Source organism: Canis aureus, chromosome 36, assembly GCF_053574225.1.
Source record: "Canis aureus isolate CA01 chromosome 36, VMU_Caureus_v.1.0, whole genome shotgun sequence".
Taxonomy (NCBI): Eukaryota; Metazoa; Chordata; class Mammalia; order Carnivora; family Canidae; genus Canis; species Canis aureus.
Window position 1 is genome coordinate 16366830 of NC_135646.1, and position 27056 is coordinate 16393885.

Consider the following 27056-nt stretch of genomic DNA (forward strand, 5'->3'; position numbering starts at 1 on the left):
CTCCAGGATCGCGCCCTGGGCCAAAGGCAGGCGCCAAACCGCTGCGCCACCCAGGGATCCCATGATGTTCCAGTTTTAATGGTAAAGTTTTGATATAAAAGTAATTTTTCATAAGTTATAAATTTGAATTTTGTGTTGGAAATGGGAAATGGAAAATCAAATTTGGATAGATGAGCTTTTTTTAATTATATCTTAAAATTTTTATTCTTCTTGATGAGAATTATATGTGAAAGTTTTCCTTAAAAGAGAGTGATTTTTTTCTAACCATTGTAGTGGAATTTTTAGGAGATAGTGTATTTAAACAACCCTCTGTTTTCCAAATAACAAAAATCAGAATGTCCATAAAGGAGACTCCTATTCGGAGCCCTTAGCAAAATAGTCTCCGTTAGTAATATCTTCTGATAAATTCAACAATGATCATTTCCCATATCAGTAGTGGGGGTTGGTCCTTCAGCTTTAAAGGATAAGAAAATTTATTACTTACAAATAGAAGTAAGGGAAGAGGCAGATTTTTTTTCCTTAAAGGTTAATTTCTTTATTTTGAGAGAGCGTGTTTGTGCATGCTGCAGGAGAGAGGGAGAAGGTGAGAGAATCTCAAGTAGACTCCCCACTGAGCATGGAGCCCCAGATGGGCTCAAACCCACGACCCTGAAATCACAACCTGAGTCAAAACCAGAGTCGGGTGCTAAACTGACTCTGCCACCCAGGTATTCCAGGAGCAGATTTTATATAAAAATTTAAAACTTAATAAATAATTTGAGTTTCAGTGCATTATATTCCTAACTTTGAAAACCACAGATATCCTCTTGAACCGCTCTCAGCAGCTTTTCTCAAGTTGCACGGCCAAGTTTGCAGACGGACAGCAGTGCTCTGTGCCCGTGTTTGACATTACACACCAGACCCCTCTGTGTGAAGAACATGCCAAAAAAATGGTGAGTTCAGATTTTATTTTCTGCAGCTGAGGCTTTCAAACTTCTGATAGCAATCCACAGTAGAAAATATTTTTTAACTTAGTACAAACTGTGTGTAAATGTATATATTAATATATAAATATGTATATAAAATATTAATATATATGCTGATCATGAGCCACTGGATTAATTTCATAGCCTCATTTTAAAAAAAAAAAGTTCTAGGAGGTATTTAGTAGTTACTCACATATGATTATTTTATTGTCTATCCCTATTCTTTACTTCCCTTCTCATTAAGGTACATTTTCTTACTACTTAACAGGTTTTTCAAGCTTTCTTTGCCCATTTCTTTAGATTTTTTGCTTTTTTTATATGCAATTTTGTGAATGTCTTAGATATTTGATGAAGTTTCAGCCAAAAACCAATCCTTTCTATACTTCTATTGAACTTAATTATTGCTTTTGTTAATGTATCATAAGCCCTTCAGAATAATTTGAAGGAGAGGTATGTCTGAACTAGTAGACTATCTGAATTCTATCATTACTTAAAAGAAGTGCTTTTTTACTGTTTTTACCCTGATACTTGCTGAGTCCTGTTATTTGCAAGGTAGTGTGTACCTTATACATATACCTTATGTATTAAAAAGCTGAATAAGACCATTTTTTCCCTCTGTAAGCATTTTGCAGTTTCAGGGGTGCATCAGGGTAACTGAATGGCCATTGGACCAGGACTTAATAGTATAAGCTGTGATCCTGGTGTTGCAACCAGTTAAATGTATAACAAGGACTGTTTAAGTTAAAAATTACAGCTGAGTATAGCAAACATCTGTAGCCTATCAGTCCCACAGTGAGAGACTCACACTGGGTGAAAAGAACTGGACAGATCTCTTGATTTTACTTTCAAACTGTCTTGAATCCAAACACATTGTGCCAGCTTGGCTGGTACATTCTAGCCTTGGTCATCACCTTTGCCTGGATTACTATAATAGTCTCCTAATTGGTCTCCCTTCTTCTTGCCATGCACCCCACCTGGACATATTCACATACCAGCCAGAGTAGGCTGTGTGTGTTCCACTTAACCTTTGAGTTTATATGCAATAAAAATCACTGTTTTTGGTCTATGGTTTTGAGTTTGACAATGCACACAGTCCTGTAACCACTACATAATGAGATATGTCACTAACACCCTAAATTCTCTTGTGCTCCCCTTCTGCAGTCTACTTCTTCCTCCATCTCCACTGTCTTCCTGTCCCTGTGATTTTACATTTTCTAGAATGTCTTATAATTGGAATCTATAGTATGTGCCCATTAGAGCAAGCCTTTGATAATATTCATGTGGTCATTTTAGTTTCCTGGTCAGAGCCTTCCAGTGGCTTTCCATCAGATCCAGAATCAAATCCACGATTCTTACCATGGCCTTTGAGACTTCCCCATCTGGTCTTTGCAATCTCTCCTGCTTCACCTTGTACCTTCCCCTTATTTCTGGAGTTCTAGCAGCATCAGCCTTCTTGCTTCTGCTTCAACACCCCCAACTCATGGGCTTTCCACTTGTTTTTCTCTTTTCCTAGGATGTTCTTTTCCTCCATTTCTACCTCCTTCCCTCCCTCATTCAGGTTTCCAATCAGTTGTCACTTCATCAAAGAAGTCTTCCACCTCCCCTCTACCCTGTCATTTTTTTTTAAGATTTTATTTATTCATGAGAGAAAGAGAGAGAGGCAGGGGGAGAAGCAGGCTCCATGCAGGGATCCCTATGTGGGACTCGATCCCAGGACTCCAGGATCATACCCTGGGCTGAAGGCAGTGCTAAACCTCTGAGCCACCCAGGCTGCCCCTACCCTGTCATTTTTTATCCTCATACTCTACCTTGCTTTTCTTCCTAACATTGGTATCAGCCTAATATCATACTATTAACTAATAGTTTATTGCTAGTATCCCTCTACTAAAATGTAAATTTTACAAAAGCAGGAACATTTTTTGTTCATTGCTATATCCTCAGTGCTTAGAACAGATGCTCAATTAAGTAATTGCTGAATAACAGAAGCATGGCTGGGAAAGGTTGAAATTTGGAATTAGATTCCACTGGACAGAGTAGCCATTGGTAGAAGAAGCTCAAGCTTCAGGAAGTCCAGGCTGTCACACAGAACATGGTATTTGATGAGTATGAGCCCATACAATGGATGGTAAGTTAGTAAAGGCAGTGTCCTGGCACGTAAGTAGAATGAGACAGCAAGTTGGCAGGGAATGGTGTTTACAAATAGCGTAGGCAATGGACAGTTGGCATTAGGAAAGGCCCTAGGGTGCAGGGGCTCCAGTTTTCCAGAGGAGCTTTGTGGTGGACTACCAAGAGCATGGTGGGACCTCAATCGAGGGTAGTTCTGTGTGGAGTACCTGGCCCATTACCAAAAACGTTGGCCTACGAGGTTTAAGTTAAGGAGAATAAGACAGACACCTAGCACTAGAATTAGGTGATATGAGAGTGTCTTTAAAGTAGGACACGTGTATCTTGGGCCAAAGTTTCCCTCACCTAACATCTGTACTGGTCCTAGAGGGAGAGCCTGGGATGGTACTGGTGGTTGCTCAGACTCTCTTTGTTGAATTACATAGTGGATATAATAAAAGTAGACCTCAAGTATCAAGCCAGAGAGCTACAGAGGCTGGGAAATAGCCTTTTTTTGGTTTGTTTTACAAATTTGTACATTTATGACTTGAGTCTGTGTTTAGATTCAAGTATTTGGCTCATATTAAACTTCTTTTAGATTTCTTGAATTGATACTTTAATCTTATTCTTTCTTGTCTTGAATTTGTTTGCTAGCATTAATAACTGTTAATGCTATTGATTATTATTAGTTTTCAAATACTGTTGTCCGTACTCTTTTTATGTATTTAGTTTTGGGTTACTACTGAATTTATTAAAGGTGATGTCAATTGTAAAAACCACAATTGTTTTTACATACCACCAGGAAATAAGAAAAACACAGCACAGTGCATTTCTTGTCACCTATAATTTTTGTTTTATATTTATCAAAATAGCTTCTGTAGACTTAATTGGACATAGATTTTTTTTTAATCTTCCCTAATGCTGAATTACTTTCCTTCGTTTCCGCTGAATTCCTTGACATGGAAAAGGCAGTATTGTCTATGTACATCAACTATAACACAGCTTTGTCTACTTTGTGGTTATGTTCCTTTCTCAAAAACAAACAAACAAAAAACCCACAAAGGAATCATGGTCATGTCTTCAATAATGAGTATTTGCTTCACTGATGGCAGTTTTATACCCTATTGCTCAACTTTTTGCACACACAACAGTTTTTCTTTCCTCTTCGTGTTAAACCAACAATGTCCATATCTTGACTCAAACAGTGACAGTACCAAGAACTTTTCTCACCCTTGCACATATGTAGGCAGTGCCAGCTACAGTGACCATCCCTGGGCCCAACAGCAATTGTTGTAAAAGCCACCTCAATTGCAGAGATACTAAAATATGTATCTTGGAATTAGTGAAATGCAATATTCAGATTGAAGGGTTGCGGCTGAAGAAAACTGGTTATATTTATTGTTAATTTCTTGTTCTTCCTTGCTGGTTCTTTCTCAGACGTCTGCTTACTTAATTGAAACCGTTTTATAAAACTGCAGTCTGGTTGTCTTCTCTCCTCTCTCTACCGTATCTTCCTGGCCTGTGTAAATTATCTGAAGGACTTTTACTTTGTCATGATTTCTGAGGCTACGTGTCCATCCCATTCTTTATCCCTCATGCTGTTTTTTCCTATCTCCTAGAAAATCTTCATACCCCAAATTGTTTGTGAGCCAAACTGAACTTCTTACCTTTTCTTCTGAATCCTTATTCCACTCTGCGCTCTGTTCCAGCAAATGGTATCATCTAACAGTCATCCAACCTAGAAACCCAGAGACGTCTTCAGGTGCTCTCTTCCTTTCATCCTCACCACATCCAAGGAGCTCTCAGATCTTGACAATTCTGTGCCTACGGGGCATTGCTTTTCCATTCCCCGCTCACATCGCCCTTAGCCCTTTATCTTGTGTTGACTGCTGAAGTGACTCTCCGGAAATAACACCCCAGTGACTTAAAATCCAACTTTTCTTTTAATCACACAAAACTAAAAAGAATTGATTTTCCTTCTATATACCCATAGAAGGTACTTATGTCATTATTGACCTATTTTCATTGTATATTTAAGTATACTTGTATTCATGTTTTTCCTGTGGAAGAGTAAGTTTTTTTAGGTTGCAATTTCATTCATTGTATTTTTACCCTACATACCTATCCCACTGTCTTTTTTTCCCCATCCTTTCTACCCACCCACATCTCTCCCTTGGCCTATTACAGTTTCATGCTGTCTTTAAGTGGGGGATGAACTGTATGTATATATTGAATTGATTTAAATTAAAAAATGAATTCTTTTTTTCTCATTTACTTATTGTTAGGCATAGTTGTAGGCATGTTTTAAGCGTTCCATAGAATGTTAAGAGATATATTTTCTTTCAGGTAGCTGTTGGGTTTTTCACAAGCAATCTCAGTTTAAAAATCCCTATTTCTTCATTCTAAAGGATAATTTCTTGAGAGGAGATAGCTCCCGTAAAGTTCAGCACCAGCAGCAGAGGAAACCCAGGAAAAAAACCAAGCCTCCTGCACTTACCAAAAAACATAAGAAAAAGAGAAGGCGTGGACCTCGTCGACCCCAAAAACCCATTCCCCCTGCAGTGCCCCAAGGAAACCTCAGCATGCCCACCAGCGTCTCACTGCCAGTGGAGGCTGCCCAGATCCGGTCAGTAACAGCACCGAAGCTTATGTTTCCTTTCTATGTTCTGATAGCTCTCAGAGCACTTAGCCTTACTTTCTTCTCTAGCCTTGTGGCTGGGCTACAGAAGCCATTCGATAGATCAGCCTAGACTTTGTAGTTTTCATTCTAATTTCTACCAGATATTTGATTGAGTGAGATCTGAAATAAAGCTTTTGGCTATAACATAGAAAGCAGATGCTGAAATTAAGAATTTAATTGTCCATTCTCAGATTGTTCTGTTTTAACAGAAATCCCATGTATGTTTTAACAGAAATACTACATCAGAAATCTGGTGCATTACCAATTTTGGCAGGGGTTAGCCAAATGAATGAGGCTTCTGTTTCAGCTAAGCATTTTCCCTTTTTTCTGTTTATTTCATTTTTTTAAGTTATTATTTTGACTAGATTTGAAATTTACTAAAAAGTATTAAAACACAGTACACAAAATGGTATTTCATTCTACTAATGAAGTAAACATATTATCTCAAAATGATTGCCTTAATACATGGGTACAAGCCAGAGAACTACATGACTGTGTATGGTGAGATCTTCCTTTTGCTATCACATTCCCTTCTCTGAAAGTAGGAAAAGGAGACATTTGAGTTAGGATTTCACATCTTCATGTTTGATGAACTTGTTTCTGGGACACTGGTGTGAAGGTAAAAGGGGAGTGGTGAGGCCAACCGTGTCCTCTTCCCCAGGAGCCCGTCCACGCCAGAGCTGAGTGCTGATGAGTTGCCGGATGACATTGCCAATGAGATCACTGACATTCCACATGACTTGGAATTGAACCAGGAGGACTTTTCAGACGTCCTGCCACGGCTACCTGATGACTTACAAGATTTTGATTTTTTTGAAGGTATGGTCAACATTTTGATTCAAGTCCAGTTTTTGTGTTTTTTTAAATGAGTTTTTTAAAAAAGGAAATCGTGTTTTCGAGATGTGTTTGAAGTGCTCCTCATACATACTGTCTTTCACTGTCAATGGCAAATGCAGCGCTGCTAAAGCTATTTTACCCATTTCACAAGGCAGGGATGTGCACTTTGTGTTCACCATTACTATAGGCTTAGGAGATTAATGATTCGATTGTTAGGTTTTAACGTTGTTGCTTTAAAATGAGTCATTTTACTTGATTTTTTTCAACAAAAACATTTAAATTTGAGTTTATTGAAGCCTTTTAGGATTTCTCCTAATCTTAATACCTCACCCTGTACTTCAGTTGAAGTGTATTTTCCCAAAACAAAGTTTGCTTAATCCCACCAGTTCTCTGGTGCTTTCAGGGGAAACCTGTTTTTGTACTCTTAGAATGTTCCTTTCACCATTAAAAACAGTATTTTTGTGAAGATTAGTCAAGTTCCCAAATATATAGATTTTTTATATAGGAAATGAAATTAACAGCAGCCCATGGGCTTCTGTTTTATGAAAACTAGAATGAGAGGAGCAGGATTAACGGGTCACACAAAAGCGTTTTAAAAGATAATGGGGGAGTGGAGCGGATTGCAGAGTGTTGTGCTCACATGCACGCATGAATCTCTGTATTCTAGTCTTCCACAGCCACCCTCTGGCTGGAGGAAGGAGTTTAAGAGCAGAAGAACCAAGGGGGACTCCTACACAGCCTTTTGTCTCCCGGCTGAACCAATATGACACATCTTCTATTTTAATGATTTTGACATAAGTTTATGTAAAAACCCATGTGTGGTCAGACAGTTACCATGCATTTTAAGTTAGTATTGCTTAGAATCCTTAATTTAATGCCTCAATGAGATGAGTTTAGGGAGTGCTGTGAATAACTAAAGATGGGATACAGGTTCCAGGACAGCTCAACCTTTCAGGCCTGTCCTACAGATTAATATTTCACTCTTTCCTTCCAGTCCAGTCCTGGGAAGCTTCTCTATTCCAGTATTTCATTTTGTTTAGTTTTTTTCTTAAAGATCTATTTATTTGGGGGAGAGAGTTTGGGCATGTGTAGGGGAGAGGGGTAGAGAGAGAGGAGAGAGAGTCTCAAGCAGACTCCCTGCTAAGTGCAGAGCCCACTGTGGGGCTCAATCCCACAAGCCTGAGATCAAAATCAAGAGTCAGATGCTTAATTTGACTGAGTCACCCAGGCACCTGGTTTTATTTTGTTTTGATTTTTAAAGGTTTTATTTATTTATCAGAGAGAGAGGGGCGCCTGGGTGGCTCAGTTGCTTAAGCGCCTGCCTTTGGCTCAGGTCATGATCCCCAGGGTCCTGGGATCGAGCCCCACATGGGCTCCCTGCTCCGGGGGGAGCCTGCTTCTCTCTCCTTTGCCTCTGCTTGTTTGCTTACTCTCTCTGTCAAGTAAATAAATAAAATCTTTATAAAAAAAACAAAAACAGAGAGAGCGAGGATGAGCATAGAGCCTGAATGGGGCTTGATCCCAGGACCCTGGGATCATGACCTGAGCCAAAGGCAGATGCTTAACTGACTGAGCCACCCAGGTGCCCCATTTTTTTTTTTTTAAAGATTTACTTATTTGAGAGAGAGAGAGAGAGAGAAATTTAAGCAGACTCGCCACTGAGCGTGGAGCTTGATGCAAGGCTCGATCCCACTCCCTGAGATTTTGACCTGAGCTAAAACCAAGAGTCAGACGCTCAACTGACTGAGCTGCCCAGGCACCCCGTTAATAGAATATTGCTAAAAAATAATTCAGACGTGTGATTTCTGTGGTATGGGACAAGTAAAAACTCTGCTGATTCTTGACGGCTTTTGTTTTACTCAGGAAAGAATGGAGACCTCCTTCCAACTACCGAAGAGGCCGAGGAACTTGAACGGGCCTTACAGGCTGTAACTTCTCTCGAGTGCCTGAGTACCATTGGGGTACTTACTCAGTCAGATGGTGTGCCAGTCCAGGAGTTGTCAGATAGAGGAATAGGGGTGTTCTCCACAGGTACTGGAGCTTCAGGAATTCAGTCCTTGAGCCGAGAAGTAAACACGGACCTAGGGGAGCTACTGAATGGGCGCATAGTACATGATAATTTTTCTAGTCTAGAGCTGGATGAGAACCTGCTCCGTTCTGCTACCTTGTCTAACCCACCTACACCCCTGGCAGGGCAGATCCAGGGGCAGTTCTCTGCCCCAGCCAACGTCGGCCTTACTTCTGCCACTCTGATGAGCCAGAGTGCACTTGGGGAGAGAGCCTTCCCAGGACAGTTTCATGGACTACATGATGGCAGCCATGCCTCCCAGAGGCCACATCCTGCCCAGCTGCTGAGCAAGGCAGATGACCTAATCACCTCACGACAGCAATACAGCAGTGATCATTCACACTCCTCGCCCCATGGAAGCCATTATGATAGTGAGCACGTGCCGTCTCCCTATAGTGACCATATCACCTCTCCCCACACGACATCTTACTCTGGTGATAATATGGCAGCTACCTTTTCAGCAGAGATGCCCATCATGGCGCAGCACTTGCTCCCAACCCCACTCGAGGTGCCACTTGGAGGAGTCGTAAACCCCAGAACTCACTGGGGCAATCTCCCTGTCAACCTTGGAGACCCCTCTCCATTTAGCAACCTTCTCGGCGCAGATGGACATCTTCTTTCCACTTCCCTATCCACGCCACCCACCACTTCGAACTCAGAGACCACACAGCCTGCCTTCGCCACCGTGACCCCCAGCAGCTCCAGCGTGCTTCCGGGGTTACCGCAGACCAGCTTCAGTGGCATGGGGCCTTCTGCTGAACTCATGGCCTCCACCTCTCCCAAGCAGCAGCTCCCTCAGTTCAGCGCAGCCTTCGGCCACCAGCTGGGTTCTCACAGTGGCATTCCTAAGGACCTGCAGCCCAGCCACAGCTCGATAGCCCCTCCTACAGGCTTCACAGTAACAGGTGCCACAGCTACAAGTACCAATAATGCATCTTCTCCCTTTACCTCCCCTAACTGAGCGTGTCTGTGGGTTTGCAGGCAGGTGGGGAACCTGGTGTTTTCTATCTTTGTTTCCTGTTTCTCATCCCTTTCCCCCTTTTCCTAAAGAAGATTTTAAAAATCACAGGTGGGGACGAAAGGGGGAACGCTCCCTTTTCCAGTTAAACAAGTAACCCCGCGGTGGACCTTGCTTCAGTGTTCACATGTGCTCCTTTGCACTGGTGCTCATTCCCTCCTGGCAGGTTCACTCTACCCCAGTGGTTTCCTCAGTGGCTCAGCACCGTGACTGGATAGAATTGATTTTTAGCAGCAAGTCCTAGAAGTGGAAGATACCTCAGATTACCAGTGCCCTTTACTATTTCCTAGTATTCAGATCAATGCTTTCCATTCTATGACCAGGTCTTCACAGAGGTGGTTCTAGATAGAATGGTCCTATCCATTGAGTTCCCGTCTACGTGATAGCAGATGGTGCGTAGGGGAGTAGATCAAGGCTCTGACTTCACACCAACTGCTAAACACTGCACGAGGCCAGGATTCCATTCCTAATTGTGATCATGTCAATTTAAAAAGAAAAAAATTTTAGTCTTTTGACCGCCTGTGTGTATGTGCACCCACGTGTGTGTTTTTGTGCAGGGCAGGAAGCACCTGTCCCATCGTCGTTGTCGTTTCTTTTTTTTCCTAATGAGTCTAAGGCTCTTCTCCTTTCCCACATCTCACAACCCCAATCAGGTTGGCCATTTTCTCCCCGCTGTATTAACTCAGTCTCCCGCATAGAGAGGGTGGTGGTCCGACCAGGCGAGTTACACGACCCTGTTCTGCTAAGTCACCCAGGAGCGCAGCGGGCCGCATTCACGTCGGGCTGTGGGGATGTCACTAAGTTACCCAGCTCGTGCGGTGTGACTGCAGGGTTGCTGAGATTCTGAGGTCTGGTTGTTATTTTTGCCTTTTTAGACGAGCATTTGTTTCTCCATCCCTCTCTCACGGAATACATTCATGAGATGTAATTATAAAAAAAGACCATATTTTGATGTGAAAAAGCAGGAGAGGTCAGATAGATTTGGAAAGATGGGATCTCTGAACTCCTTGATCCGTCTTTTACTTTTGACTTTCATGTTTACAGTAGTGATTCTTCGGTAAGATTTGTAAAATGTTGAAGACACTTGTAGAATCAATGTATCAGTTGTGAAGTGATGTGTAATATCTGAAGGATACACATTTTAAAGTCTTTCAAAGCGGAATATGGAAACGAGACATAAATTTTACCCATACCCTTTGGTACTTTTAAAATAATTGAAGTGCTTAGGTTTAAGTTCGGGGACTTTTTTTTTTTTTTTTTAAGTACCAGGATTTTAGGGTTAAAAATCATATTGGGTAGTTTAGTAAGTTGGTGACTATGAAATAAATCTGTGAGGTTTCTTTTTACCTGCCTTCTCCCCTGCCCCCTCCCCAAGGGTGGAACTAGATTCTAAAGGCATCTGTGCTCTGCTTTTGCTGAGAAGTTTCACTGTCCCCTGAGATACCATTGGCTATTTATACCTGAGTCGAGTCTAATTTACATATATATATTTTAAAAGATGAGTAGAGAACATATCTATTAATGATGTGATATAATAATTCATTTGTCAGGGAATATTTGATCTTAATTCCTTTTCAATAGGTAAAGATTTGGATGTATTTTCCTACTTCCTATATGTATTCTCTTTATGCCATGCTAATTCTAACCAGTCCCTTCTTTTGAAAGCTTTTCTTTCTCTGCTTTTTAAAGGAATGATGGTGATCAGCAGGCATTATGTAGATACCATGTGCCTGAGATTATGGAGGGGAAATGTCACGTGACTGTATGAAATCATTATATGCCCTAGTTTGTATTTATTGAAGTTTCTTTTTGTGGGCCAAAAATACATTTGTAATATATTTAGTTTGTTTTTTTTTAATCATGATAATTGATTGGAAGATTTATTTTTTAATAGCTTTGCCTTTTTTGCAGATTGAGAAATTTCTAAATTATAAATTATGTCACAAAGCAAAATTATATTTGGTATCACCATAAATTTCTATTCTGAGTGGTGAGAACAGATCATTTGAGTATTTCTCACCTGTGAAACCTATGTTAGTAAGCTTTTTTATTTTAATGTACTGTAATGAAATGATTACGAGTAGTTACCTCTGCTCAAAAGTATCACTTAGTTTGCGCCACTCTTTCACTTCCCGTTACAATCATCACTAGAAAACTGTCCATTCCCAGCAATTCGATCTAGTCTCCACTGTGTACAAATTCAAGGTTGTAGCAGAGCAGCAGCACACTGACTATCTTATCTATCGGCCCTTCTTTGACAGCAAAGGGAAAGTCACGGGTAGTCGGTTTGAACTTTTCTGGCTATTTGTCCCTCGTGGTAGCTGCTTAAAATTCTTCAGTTATCAAAACTGAGTTTGCAGTAAGTTGCACATTTTCTTGTTTGCAATTTTCTGTTCTATGTGCATTGAAAAGCCCTTTTCCTGCTTTCTAGTAAGGAGGCATGAAATGATCAGGAATGTTGCCAGTTAACAGCTTCACACCAAAAACTTTGAGTAAATTCATTTTTGTTGCCCCCAGTGATAGCCGAAGCAGGGGCACCCGTAGAGAGTACCAGCATAGGTCTGGGGAATTAGCAAAAAAACACAAATTTGTCCTCTCCTTTCATCTCTGTCAAAACAAATAGCCAAGCTTGCGATTCGCTTTGCTCTTGCGGTTTCTTGTGAGTCCCTTTTTGGAAGCGAGAAGAACGTCTGTGAACCCAGAGATACCGGTCCCGTTTTTCTTTTAGCTGACACGGAACAATTCTAGTCTATTAGTTGTAGGTGTGCTGTTAATGTGTAGAGAAAGAAATGAAGTGTCTTTTACTCCAGAAATAGGAAAATTAGTGTCTTTTAAATAGCACTTATGCTATCATAAGGCAATACTGGAATCAAAAACAAATTTTACATAAGGTCCTAATTAGGTGGAAACTAGCTTTTATTCTAGTGTGAAATGAGAAATAGTGGCAGAGAAGTTCACTCTGTCTCTGCAGTTCTTTGGGACCATTTATAAAGGCCAGTTAGATTGTGTTAATGTGATTTACTTACAAAGTTGCTGCAGTTCATGGATACATTCTGTGCTTGGAGAATCTGAATTCCATTCTAAGGAATGATACTCACTGGCTGTGATCTTATAGCATCGAAGGAAAGATGTGTTTTCTCTCCTTTACTCTCTCTACATAATTGTTAATATTATTTTAATTAAAGTACTTAAGACATTGTTTTCTCCTCTGTAAAAATGGCTTAGTAATTTGCACATCTGCGTAGGTTATGTAGCTAGTAAACAATTCACAGTAGTAAATAGCAATTACACTTAACCCACCAAATGACAGACTATGCAATGGAAAATTTTGTAATTATCGTCACATAGCTTATATGGTGAAGGATTTTTTTTTTCCCTCTCTCTCTAGTAACCTACCACATGAGATAGAACTGCTTTATAAATGACTTCCTGAGCAATTTCATGCTGGCAGGCAGTGTGGTGTGTCTAGTGTCCCTCCACGAAGAGATTATAATTTAATGAGAAGCAAATAGTAGGTATGGACATAAAGTTGGAAAATGTGTCTGGTTTTTTGTTTTGTTTTTCTTAAAATTGTAGTTACCGTCTTGAGTGGCATCAGGCTAAGGAAAGCTAATACTTTATCTTTGCCAAATAATTATTTATAAGATTAATTTCTTCAATAGGCCCAGTCTCTCAACTGCAAGCTAAGAGTCCTCACTTTCTGTGACTAACACTAAAGCTTTGCCTTATCAGAGCTCGCTTGCAGTCCATGATCACAACCCAGAGGCAAAGACAGTGCTTTGATTTGGAAGGAAATGGTGTCTGTGATACATGCCCGATTTGTAAGCTTTCTTCTTATGAAAAAGAATTTATATTTCTATTGACCTGTACCATTCAGTTTTGCTTTGTTTTTTTTTTAGTTTAAGTAGGTTCCACACCTAATGTGGGGCTTGAACTCACAACCCTGAGATCGAGAGTCACATGCGCTACCAGCTGAGCCAGCCACATACCCCTGTACCATTCGGTTTTTATCCCTTGGCCCTAGAATTTGAGCATATGTAGGTAACTCCCATGCCCTTGGTTCGTGTTACTTGCCCGCAATCTCTCCTGCACCCCTGCATCACAGGGGCGGTGGTGGTGGTCGTGGGCTGCATCAGCAATGTTTGTGTGAGGCAATCGCCTTCCCTCCAAGTTCAGTAGGTTGTTGTGGATTGGTATTGTAAAAAGATGAGGATATTCATAACACTAAACTAGTTATTTTGATGGGTTTGGAATTCATTTTTAAAAATTAGCTATCTAGTTTCCACATTCTTCAACCTCTTCTTTTTAGCCTTTTAACATCCTACTAAGTTCTGTTTTTAATCTGGTATAATAGATTAGTCTAATACAGTGGTCTTCTACATGGTCAACAGAACTCTGCAGGCAAATGAGGCGATTTCAAGGATTCCTTAAAAGAAAATGTCATACTGAATAGTCTTCATTTATCTCTTTCATCACCAACACCTACATCGTTCCAAGGATTTTTTTTTCCTGATGAGAAATACATTCCTTGGGGGTGAGGTAGGAGGTGGAAATATATATATGATAGAACATAGATTTCCCCCCCTCTCACAATACATTGAAAATACGGAATCTTTACTGGCATTCTAAAGAAAGGTTAAACAATGACTTCTTAATATCTGCAGCCTTATGAGCTTCCCAGTATCCTGTTCCGCATGGAACCAGAATTCATGTTTAGTAGATTAAAGTGACATTTTCAATGCTACCTTTCAAAAGATTTGAAATAAGATACCAGTGAAGAACATATTTGGGGTATCTGTTCAGCGTTTCCCCCTGACCAGTGAGTTAGGAAAGAAAACCTAAAATGCAAGTGAATAGTTATGTCTCCTAATAGCCAGTGTCATTAATGCAAAAATTGTGGGGCCGACTTAGCCTCTTTTCTAAATAGCAAAAATTCTCTTTGCCCTCAGCTCTAACTTCTCTTAGCCTCCCTCTCTCTGCACTGTGATCCAGAGCCAATAAAGGACATGTCGTATTTCAGGGAGAGAGAGCAAATTTGGTATGACTTTCTTTACCAGAAACTAGGTTCCCAGATCTTGGGGATGTCTGACTACTTAGAGTGGCGGAGTTTTGGGGGATCTAAAGTTGAGTCTGAAAAACAATGTTGTAAGAGAAAAGTTGTCTAACTCTTAGTAAGCCTCTGTCGGGCAGCCCAGCTCTCCTTCCCTTTGCCCTCCTGCCTGCTGGCCTCAGTACTCCCCTACACCCCCTTCTCAAGCCTACACGCATACACCCCTGATCTGCCCTGATCCTGGCCTAAGAGTCATAGACACCACCTCTTTCACTTGTTTTTGTTTTGTTTTATTTTGTTTTTTGTTTTCGTTTGAGCTGGGGACCACTGAAGTAAGCTCTATATGCACCCAAAGTTCCCCTTGGGAAAATGTTCACCATGCACTGTAGAAGCTTCCAGTGCAGCGAAACCATACCAGTGCTTTTGCCTGGGGAATAGACTGATTGCCCTGAACTGACTCCACCCTGCATCGGTAAGGCCCCGTGGGCACCAGCAGATAAGCGTGCAAGTGATGGGAAGCTGGATGCTGGTGACATTGTCTTCATCTGCTCGGAAGGGTTGCAATCAGTCCCTCTTCGCAGTGATTCTTCTTTTCACTGTATAGTGTTGAGTATGTCTCAGGGATTCCTTGTGGAAATTAGGGCAGTTTGTAAAATAAGAAACTAGTTTTAAGAGAAACTAAAGGTGACTCATTGAAGAGAGCGCAAGAAAGAGAAAGCGTTCGGTTTTGTAGCCCACCGTGTCTCGCATAGGACCTCTTTCCTTTCTCCTTCAGGCTCTCATCTCCGCTTCAGCAAACAGAATCCTTTCCCATCACGCACAGCTTTAAAAGTTTTATTTAAAAGTTTCCTTCCCCAATGAGCTTTCAGAATACTTATTGTAGATTTTAAGAGAAAAGGTATATTAATTTATACTATTAACATCACCTCATAAATTATAAGTTTTATACTAAAGCTGTATTGAGTGTAATGAATTATGTTGCCTATGTGTTTTAATAGCTTAAGAAATTATATATGAGCTTTTTGGGTTTTTTTGTTTTTGTTTTTTTTTGTTTTTGTTTTTTGTTTTTTTAACAAAACAAACTAGTGAAGCACCTTTTTACACTGGATCTCTGCCGTGTCAAGGTGTATAGCTATCCTTTGCTACCTTGCAGATATATAAAATAAAAGGATATCCTGGGGCCTCAATGTAGAACACCTTTAGACCATTTATTACTGCTCATAGAACTGTTGGGAATCGTGTTTCTCTAGTAAATGATCTGTGGTTTACACTTAAGACGGCTAGAAGCTTAGTTACAGGGTAAATAGAAATACATAGATCAAGCAAAACTCCCAACTACTGTAGCTGGAATTTGTAAACTAAGTTTTTAAGACCTCTTTTATTTGCTATGGAGTTATTCTTTAATTTACAGTTCCTTCTGTAAGTTGGGAAGTAAAATAGAAAAAATAATAAATTTAGATGTTCTCAGTGTCTTATTCAGGAACTTTTTTACCCCTCCTCACTAAGGAATTCCCACTGTGACTTAAAAATAGAATTAAATTACTTGTGTGCTTGTCTCCGTCTGTGTTTTTACACACATGCAAAAATATACATTGGGGGCACGTGTGTGAGAGAGATGAATGTGTGCTTAGGTTAAAAATAGAAGAAGGTAACAATGTATTGTAGAAATACGGTTTATTTAGATGAGGCTATCAAGAGTTATTTTCTCATCGTCTCTGTAGTATAAATACACCAAATTCTTCATTATGCTATTTTATGTTAAAAGGCTAGCTCTGATATCATGCGCATTTTATTTTAACCTTTTGATTAACTTATGCTATGTTTTTAAAATGACATGAGAAACAGGTTCAAAGACCAGCCTCTCACTTTTGAGCATAAAAATATGAGAGAGAGAGAGAGAGAGACAAACCAGACATAGAGAGACAAACCAGACATGAGCTGTGTTTATCTGCTGGGGTGATGGGACCAGATCAGTTGAAACAACTTTTTTTATGTTAATAATATATTTCTTTGTATTCTGAGTTAGAAAATCTTATTGATCATCTTTTCTTGGTGAAGAAAATTATAAGCTTTTAATAAAGAATGCCATTTTTTGAAGGGACTGCTTTGTTGAAAGAGTTGGTGGGATCATTTCACCATGTATACTTCAAAGCTGGGATGATTTCAGTTATTTCCAAAAATTAAAAAAAAAATTACTCCGTTGTGCTATTTATGAAGTTAGCGTGCCCCCGACCCCCGTATTTTGGTTATAGGAAAAATTCTGCTACCCTTGACTTTTACCTGATTCATATGGAATTAAAAAAGATACATTCCTATATTTTAAGTTTTGTCATTTTGCTATACTACACATTCAGTACTGGAGTATCTGGTGGTCTAACATAGCCAAAACTAGAGTTGTTATTAAATGCTCCAATCACATTTAATTTTACTATAAAAAAAAATCATGTACTTTGATATATGTCAAAACAACTTCTGATAACACACCAGAATTTGTAGTTCTCTTTGAAGCCTCATTCATCTTAGGTATAGTCAAGACCTAGGAAAGCTTTACATGTCGTTCCTTTTATAGTTGTATTTCTGCATCTCCCAGTTTCATTCACTCTTGCTTTATGGATTTTTTAAAAATCTGCATATTTCTTGTACATATGCATGCAAATGAAAGAAGGGAGTTTGTATTGGTGCCATTTCTCCCTTCAGTTACTCTGGTTAATGGGATTTGCTAGAATAAACTCCCCCTGATTGAAGGGTGAAAATAAACCCTTTTGTGTATATCTGTACAGAGATGTGTATATGGGATGTGGTGGCACTTTGCTGAATGTGAACTTGCCTTGTCAATGGAAAGATTGAAAAGTATTATGTTTATTTATACATTTGTATAAATCTATATATACACGTATGTATATGTGTGTGTATAGATAAAGCTATATACATATATTTCCCTAAAAAATGTGTGTGTGTAATAGATAAACAGCCTTTGTTAAAGCAAGATTATACGTCGATGGAAAACTCGATGATTCTGTAAGCAAGAGGAGGTGACAGCCTAGAGCACACCATCGGTGCATACGAAGATGGGAGTCCTTTGGATTATAGTCTTGTTTATGGTTATTATAATTGAATTCCTGCTAGAACTCTTACCAGTTCCATTGTTCTTCATCTTCACTGCCTTCTAAATCAATCTCATCACACTTCATTGTATTTCCCCCCCTTTATTATGTCCTTCCTAGCCGAAAGCATTTGGCTTAAGCATAATTCATTAACTTCTCAGTCATTTCTTTTAAAGATCTTTATCTCTGAAATTTTCCTGAAGATGTAGATTTTGGTAATAGTTTGTCTAGTAATTTTGAGGATTGGGTATTCATCTTCATCTCAAAAATAAACAGAAAACCAACATTCAAACAAGGCTAATCTGAAAGTTACCTAGATCATTTGGAGACATTTTACTCACGTTGGAAAAGAGCATAATTATAATCTTATTGGTAACAGCGTTAGGTTTATTTCCCCATTTACTGTCTTCAATTTGTCATTTAAAAATGTGGTTTACTTTGTGTCTTAATCATAAACTTACCATTTTCATTTTAATGGAAAGCATACAAAGTCACATAAACCTCTTGAATTCTACAACTAACTCATTTTGCTCATAAAACTGCTTTAACAAATTCTTAAGTAATGAATTTTGCTGTATTTCCTTTTGACTTTTTCCACATTTGTGACATTCTGTTTTAACTTTGCTGCAGCTCTCTAGAAAACTTGCATCCCTATATATTGTGCCTTTAAAGCTCTTATGCACACACAGACAAAAGTGTATATATACATGTCAGAGCATGTGTACATATACTTTCGTATATACTCACACAGTATGTCTCATATTGTGGGAGTGAATATATAGATATTCAAAGGCAATGAAATGTTGCTTTCTAGATATATATGTATATAAATAGTGTTGATATACTGTATATACACATGTATATGTATGAGTTTTAAATGGCAATCTTTTACATTTAGCAAAATGCTGCCCCTACTGGAATATTGTCACTGCAGTGGCAGTTGTATGTAATGATTTAAAATACATTATCGAAAATTATTTAAAGAACATTTAAAAGTCTCATCTAAAGACATCCACACATTATTTATTTATCTTTTCCTTTTTATTGTTACTTTTTTTTTTTTAACTGAAAGGGAGACTCTCATTTTTTAAAATGCCACCTGTCCTATGGGAGAAAGAGAGAGAGAGAGAGCCGGGGATTCACTTGGAAACCTCGTGCATTTTCCCTCTCTCTGAAATGGAGATGTACCACAAACCAGCCTGTTTGTTTCAGTTGTAAAGCAATCCTAACATTTCCATTAGCGTATGTCCTCCACCATCTTCCAGATCAACTTAATTCACCAATCTGCCTCTTCCTTTCATTAATAAATAATGATCATTGAGATCATTTTGCCTGGGGGAAGTTAACTACTCTAGCTGCAGGGAAATCTATCACCTAACTGTTATGCTGCCTTGTTCAAAATTCAACTTTGAGGGGAGGCAGCTCTCATGAAGCTGTCTTAAGCATGTTTTGCATATATTTAGTTAAAGGTCTTCCCAGACGCTTTTTTCTTGTTAAAGAGCTCGGAGTCTGCATGCACCTGCCGTAGATTCAATCCCTATTCCCCACCGCTTCAGGTGTTTTCATTAATATATCAGTTTGACGCACTGAACAACAGACTAGGAAGAAAAAAAAAACATTAAATCTTTAATTTTGCGATGAGTTGGCAACCGATTACATTTCAAGACCTTCCAGAAAAAAAAAAAAGACCTTCCAGAGAGAGGAACATAGATGGACAATCCTAAATTGTAAGATGTTAACAAAAAGCAAAAGAGAACCAAGAACCAACAGTGGAGTAAGAGTCCCCCCTGAAGACCAGAACCGAGAGGTTGGGGTTTGAGTGATTTTACAGAGTAGTTTAGCTGGAACTTGATATCAGAAGCAGCCTTTAACAAAAAGCCTCTTGGCAATCATAGGGTAGGTACTAACTGGAGAACTGAGGTATAAATTGAAACCAAGTTGCAGTGGGAAATCACAGGTGAGGCGGTCTCTTCTTTGGATCCTGTTAAGTGACAAGACAGGTTGCACAGATTTAAAATCTCTTCTTACAAAGTAACTGCACGGTAGCAAGGACTAGCAGTTCTCAAAGCCCTTCTTTTTCAGTGTTCTCATTCACCTTGGCACACAAGTATGTTTAACAGGCCATACATTAAAAATATTTACAAAAAAAAAAAAAAGCTGCTTAAAGGGAACTTACAAACTGAGGATCTTGTCTGGATTTGCGTGAATAGTGGCTAGAAGTTTAGTTATATGCACAAAAGCCAAGGGGCCACTCGTTTCTGCACAGACTGTAGCAGCAAGATGAGGAGGTTGGCAGGTTTATTGGTAAGAGCCCCCCGTCCCCACCGTTGTGGCGGAAAGGCATGTCTGATTTTGAGTGGTGTTGCTGGGTGGGGGCGGGGAACCACATTTTGGGAGGTGATGGGCTTTTGGTTTGTAATTTCCCTTTAAACATGAAGAGATGGCTCACATTTTCCATATATATCTCAATGAATGTACTGTATTACTGTTTTAAAAATTTGATGAAATAATAATGGATTGGTCTCCTTTTGTTATCTGGTCCTTGTTTAATTTGTTTAAGGGTTTTTGTATACAAAAGTTTACATTTTTATGTATATTTTTCTTGTGTAAAAACTGATGTAATATGTGTATAAAACACTGTATGTATTATCTGTATATAGTGTGACAAAATGATTTTTCTTTCTTTCTTTTGGATGTATTAATAAATCTTGCTGTGAAGTAGCTTTGTTTCGGGTATAATTTCCTTTGCCTGGATATAGATCGAAGCTGCAAATCCAGGGTAGGCATTTTCCCCCTTTTGTTATTTAAGTAGAGTGATTTTTCAAGATCTATTTTATCAAGAATTCTGGGGATATAAATTCATGGCTCTTTATGGTTAGATCAACGATTAATATTTGCAATAGCTATGGACCAAGTAAATGCTAGGTGAGCTTTATGTGGTTATCTAGAACCTTGAAATCCAACCAGAAGTTGCATTGGAAATTGTTACATGTTGGGACGCCTGGGTGGCTCAGTGGTTGAGTCCTGGAGTCCCAGGATCGAGTTCCGCGTCGGGCTCCCTGCATGGAGCCTGCTTCCCCCTCTGCCTGTGTCTCTGCCTCTATCTCTCATGAATAAATAAATAAAATCTTAAAAAAAAAAAAAGTGTTACATGTCATGATGGAGGTCTTCCAAGCCAATTTCTATGTCATTTAATCAGAAGGCCTTTCTTTTTATAGCTTTAGAAGTATAAGAACTTTATGCTATATAACCAAAAGTTAAAAAAAAGAAAAAAACCTCAAACATTCTTTTCCTTTCAAGCATTGCCAAGTGTCTTCCTTGTATCTCCTTGGAACTTAATTGTTACTTTTTTTTTTTTTTTTTTTTTTTTTTTTAGGATTTTATTTATTCATGAGAGACAGAGAGGCAGAGACAGGCAGAGGGAGAAGCAGGCTCCATGCAGGGAGCCCGACGCGGGACTCGATCCCGGGTCTCCAGGATCACGCCCTGGACTGAAGGCAGCGCCAAACCGCTGAGCCACCGGGGCTGTCCTTTTACTTTATTTTTTAATATGTAGACTGGAACATTTCCTCTGCTGTCTTGTTGCCAAAGGATTTTGTGGTACACATAGAGGCTAGGATAAAATTCATAAAGAAATATTAGTAATCTAATTACACATTGCTTTTACTAGAGATTTACTATTCTTCGTTCTTGTGGGGCATTTAGGCTAGTTTTGCTTCTCCAAAAAAAGTTAACATTTTGAGACTAGCAGCAAATGCCCATAATACTGGTAAAATGGCTGGCGTCCCCAGCTCTACTTCTGAAATTGACAATATATGAAGAACAATGCTCGAAATTGATCTGTCCATTTCTTTGGCTATATGATAGTTGATTTTAAACTCTTGTTTACTTCTATTAAGGATGCTCCTTTTCTAAATATATGCACAAATGACAAGCTTTTGAGATTGTGCTGGCTCAGTTCTGGATTGATTATTTATTTATTTATTTACTTATTTATTTATTTAGTGAGGGAGAGAGCGAGAATCTCAAGCAGGTTCCACTCCCAGCACGGAGCCCCACACAGGGCTCCATCTCCCTACTCTGAGAACATAACCTGAGCCGAAATCGAGTCAATTGCTTAACAACTGAGACCCCCAGGCTCTCCACTTGATTAATTTTTTTTAATAGCAGCCTTAAGGAGACAAGCTTTGGAGGGAAATGTTTGGGTTGAAGCTACATGTTTAAAAGCATGGTATTGAGAGCCTGTGGTCACCAAGTAAAAGCAAAAAATAGGATTTATAAGAGAATCTATTTTCTTAACTCTTCATTGACATATCTTCACCCCCTTGCTCTTTTCCTGTTTCATTAATAATAATATATATTTTTTAAGTATGCTCCATACCCAACATTGGTATGGAGCTTACTTAAAAAACGTTTTTTTTTTTTTGTTTTTTTTTTTTAACTTCCGGACTTGAAGTCATGATCAAGAGTTGCATGCTCTACCAACTGAGCCAGCTGGGCACCCCATTAACAGTAAATAATTCTTGGGAGAATAAAGCCTATATTATTTAAAAATCTGCTAATCTGCATTAATAGTACCTTTCTGCAATGTGTGGATATGAACGTTAAGGTGGTATTATTTTGTTCCTTTCACATAACTGGCTTCCTGGAAAATCCTTTAACTGACATGCTGTGACTGTAGTCAGTTATTTTTCCTCCTTGAAATCCCTGTGATGGAGAGATGTCTACTGTGGTGTGTGGTTGTCATTTCTGTTCTTCCATCTTTCCGATCTTTTGTCTGTCAGGTCTTCCATTCATTTTCTTATTCACTTTGTTATATTTTTGAGCACTCTGTGTAGAGACAGTGGGACACCTAAAAATGAATCACACCTGGATTCTACAGCCGAAGACTTTGCCATGTAGTGGAAGAGAGAAGACGGGTAACTAAACAGACAAGGTAGGAGTTGCTCCGAAGAGTGTTCTGTAAGTTCATGTTGGAAAGAGATGATTTCCAATCAAAGGAGAGAAAACTTTGTAGAGGACAGTACATGTGTGCATTCAAGGCCAGACGGTGCTGGGACATTGAGAAATGGAGAGTGTTCCAGATGGAGGAGCAGTGTAAGCAGTTTGTGCAAGAGCAGGGAGCAGCTGAACTCGGACAGGCGTGAAATGCATGTAGGAGAGAGGTGAAGAATGGAGTGGAGAAGCCAATGGTAGGGATGGAGCGGAGAAGCCAATGGCAATTGCATAGGGAGCATGGAAGGCAGAACAGGCAGGGTTAGGATACTTAAGGAAGTAGAAACTAGTCATGGCAGTAAAAATACAAAGGAGGGAGAAATTCAAAGACTGGGAAACAGACTGATGAGATGGTGGGGCAAGAGAGGAGGTGGAATCAAAAGGAGCTTCACCCAGACTTCTGGAAGAGCGCTGCTGCCAGGGGCAGAAGTGGGCAGCACCACTCAAGGCCAAGGGTTGTGAGAGAGCCAGTGAGTTTGCATATACATATATTTAGAGAGAGAGCAGAGAAGGGGCAGAGGGAGATGGAGAGAGGGAATCTCCAACAGGCCTCATGCCCAGTGCAGAGCCTGATGCAGGGCTTGATCTCAAAACCCTGAGATCTGTGTCCTGAGCTGAAATCAAAGGGTTGGCCGATTAAGCGACTGAGCCACCCAGGTGTCCTGAGCCAGTGAGTTTTAGATTTATGAAGTTAGGAGTTGGAAGCAGGGGCATCTGGTGGGCATGGGCAACCAGGAGGGCAGTGAGGACTCAGGAGAAAGAGAGGTATAAACGTTAATAGGCGTGGAGTTCATTGTGGAAGCCAGGTGTAAATGATGGAGGAAGAAAGCTAAGGGCAGATTTCGGGGAGCAGCACTGTGCAATCATTTCTGTATTTTATTTACAGCCCAGAAAGAGCTCCAACACTTGCCCAGTCTCCCACCCAGGGAACACGGAGCTGGTATTCAGAGGCTGGCAGGCTGACCTGCATCCTTCGCCTGGTATTGAGGAACGTCAGCGCCCTCGCGCCATCCCTGCCCAGCAAGGGCCTGCGGGTGTGCAGGCCTCACCCCCACACTCCTTGTTTGCCTCACAGTGCATTTTACTGAATGAGGTCAGTAACATCAAGTCGTTTGTGAATAGAAGGAAGGCAGATCTCAGGAGACTTAGAGCATCTGGTAAGAGGCAGTGCAGCGATTGGTTAGGGCTGTGGACTTTGGACAAGACTTCCTTAGTCCTAACGTTGACTCCGTTATGAACTGTGTGACCTCAGGTAAGTCCCCTAACCTCTCCCTGCTTCAGTTTCCTTATCTGTAAAATGCACTGAGAGGATTACAGGACACAGTCTGAGAGCGCCCTGAGAAGGATCCCTGGCACCTGCTAAGCACTTGGGACATTTTAGTTATGCTCATTTTATAACCAGAGGACACGACTGAAGATACCCACAACATAGGCCCCTTCCTAAAATAAGCATCTGGGGGAAAATGAACAAAGAGGAGGTGTGGAGGAGGAGCACGGGGATAGACAAGGAGCCCAGGCAAGACCTTCTGATGAGGGAGTGCTGACAGTTTGCAATACGAGAGGACACAAGCAACCAACAGACAGGCACTTCCAAAATACTCTAGGATGCAATCAGTTACTAAAATCCAGTTAACTGAAATACAACTTTGCCTTTTGCTTTGTGACTTTAAAAAATTCTCCCACGTTTCATCTTACATAGCAAAGCGTTTTGAGGGACAAAGGGACAAAATGTATCATTGTATCCTGACTTGGAGAATACGTGTTGGGTTAAAAAGTATCTAAGAAAATAAAAGTATAAAGAACTAGTAGAAGGGCCTTTATTAAAATCTGTGCCTGTCACCTGCTAACCTTAAAAACTGAGATAAAATTTAAAGAGCCAGACTAGGGGAGGGATGTACAAGTTTGAATATACATTATAAAGCTTATTTTCCTCTTTTGTTTTACCCAGACAAAATTTTCAAAATAAAAGAAATTAAAAATCAAAAATCAATCAATCAATAAATAGCCAGACCAGATATCACCTTCACGGTCTGCAGAGGCTAAATATGGTGCCCGGGGCACTTAACCCTCTTAACCGTGGAAATTTCTTTAAGACTGAAATGTTCCCTTTACTTTCTTTTCCCTTCAAATGCTGTCGTTTCTTTTTCCTGCTAGACATTATACTTGCTCTTCCCACCATTATCCCTTGATCCATTGCAATTTAGCTTTCACCTTGTCATTTTCCTGAAGCCGTTCTTGCTGAGGTCTTACCAGTGACCTTGGCTGTCCTCCTCTCTAACCTCTCTGAACCAGTCAGCACTGACGACCAGTCATTGTCCTGTTTCCCCACTAAATTTTCTTTCTTTCTTTTTTTTTTTTTTAAGATTTTATTTATTTATTCTTGAAAGACACAGAGAGAGTGGCAGAGACACAGGCAGAGGGAGAAGCAGGCTCCACGCAGGGAGCCCAACGTGGGACTCAATCCTGGGTCTCCAGGGTCAGGCCCTGGGCCGAAGGCAGCGCTAAACCGCTGAGCCACCTGGGCTGCCCTCTCCACTTAATTTTCACGTGTCCTTTCTGGGTTCTTTGTTAGTTCCAACTCTCTTCTCCCTCAGTCTGAACAGGTCTCAAATGCATTCTTCAACCTTCCCCATCGTTCTTCCTCTGCACACGAGCTCTCTGGGTGTTTGTTTTCCACTGCAGGATCCTTCTACTCCCGAGGCCTAAACGCTGACCTCCCTGGAGATTAACTCCAAACCTACATCTGTAGCTCTGATGGCTCTCAGACTTCAGCCTTACATCTCCTCCTGCTTCCTGAGGCCCTCCACTTTCATGTCTGACCATCACTGAGTTTAGTTTGTCTAAATCCAAACTTAACTTTCCCCTTTTTAAAAGTTTTTATTTAAATTCCAGTTTTAACATACAGTGTAATATTAGTTTCAGGGGTACACCATAGTGATTCAATACTTCCCATACAATACCTGGTGCTCATAACTGCTCACCTTAATCCCCATCACTTATTTCATCCATTCTCCTACCTGCCTCCCCCCTGGTAACCATCAGTTTGTTCACTAAAGATTATGTTTCTTGGTTTGCTTCTCTCTCTCTCACTCTTTTTTTTTTTTTTACCTTTGCTGGCTTGTTTGGTTTCTTAAATTTCACATATGAGTAAAATTATATGGCATTTGTCTTTCTCTGACTTATTTCACTTAGCATAATAGCTCTCTAGCTTCATCCATATTCTTGCAAATGGCAAGATTTTGTTCTTTTTTATGACTGACTAATGTTTACATACATACACCACATTTTCTTTATCCATTCGTCAGTCAATAGACATTTGGGCTCTTTCCAAAATTTGGCTACTGTAGATAAAGCTGCTATAAACTTCGGGTGCACATAACTCTTTGAATTAGTATTTTTATATTCTTTGGATAAATACCTAATAGTGAGATTACTGACTGGATCATAGGGTAGTCCTATTTTTGACTTTTTGAGGAATCTCCATCCTATTTTCCAGAGTCACTCGTTTTTCCCTTTTAAGCCAGTTCTCACCTTGAATTTTTGGCCTTGTTCATTTGTTCACTTATTCATTCAGCAAACAAAGACTCCAAGTTACCCACACTAGAATTTCCAGTCATCTTGATTTCTCCCAGTTTCTTCCAGCTTTTTATCACTTGGGGGCTAAACCAGCACAGTAGTTTCCTAGCTAGTAACCTTGCTTCCAACCTCTCCTCCCTGCAATCAGCGCTTTACAAACACTCCTGCCAGACTGATCTTCCCAGGACACTCCAAAACCGGCTGAGAGTAATTTGTGATTTCAGATCTGAACCTCCTTCAATCTCCTTCCATCCGCCATTGGAAGGTCCCAACATGGGTTGATTCTCAAGGCTCCTCATAATGTTTTTTATAACCGACTTGAGCCACATTTCATTGTGTGATCATCAACAGCAAACGTACTTCCCTTCACAGGCCCTCTTCCAGCCAGACTTCTGTGCACACCCACCACCCTGTGTAGACCATCCCTTTGCTTACCTAAGTACTACCTTCTTTCCAGCCTGCTTTCAAGCCATCCTGCCCGCCAGAAGACTTCCCTTTCCAGAGAAACCCTCAGTCACTGTTCCTTGGCAGCACTCATTGCCTTGGAACACTAACTTGCTGCAGAACAAGCTTCCTTGACTTATATCTATCTTTGTACATCCACTGCCTCCTCAAGAAGACCAAGCCACATTAGGATAAAGACCTCTCTTTTTAAAATCT

The 27056-nt window shown here is 40.0% G+C and overlaps 1 protein-coding gene across 4 annotated transcripts in view; it reads left to right on the top strand.

The window, feature by feature from the left end:
- Positions 1-20546, top strand: part of INO80D (INO80 complex subunit D) — a 67977-nt gene extending 47431 nt beyond the window's left edge. For all 4 annotated transcript variants that reach the window (XM_077885111.1, XM_077885114.1, XM_077885112.1 and 1 more), the window contains 4 exons: positions 799-932; positions 5477-5694; positions 6410-6567; positions 8449-20546. In XM_077885111.1, coding sequence (XP_077741237.1) covers positions 799-932; positions 5477-5694; positions 6410-6567; positions 8449-9614 — 1676 coding nt within the window. In that variant the 3' untranslated portion in view covers positions 9615-20546. The remainder of the gene's footprint in view (positions 1-798; positions 933-5476; positions 5695-6409; positions 6568-8448) is intronic.
- The last annotated feature ends 6510 nt before the right edge of the window (positions 20547-27056 follow it).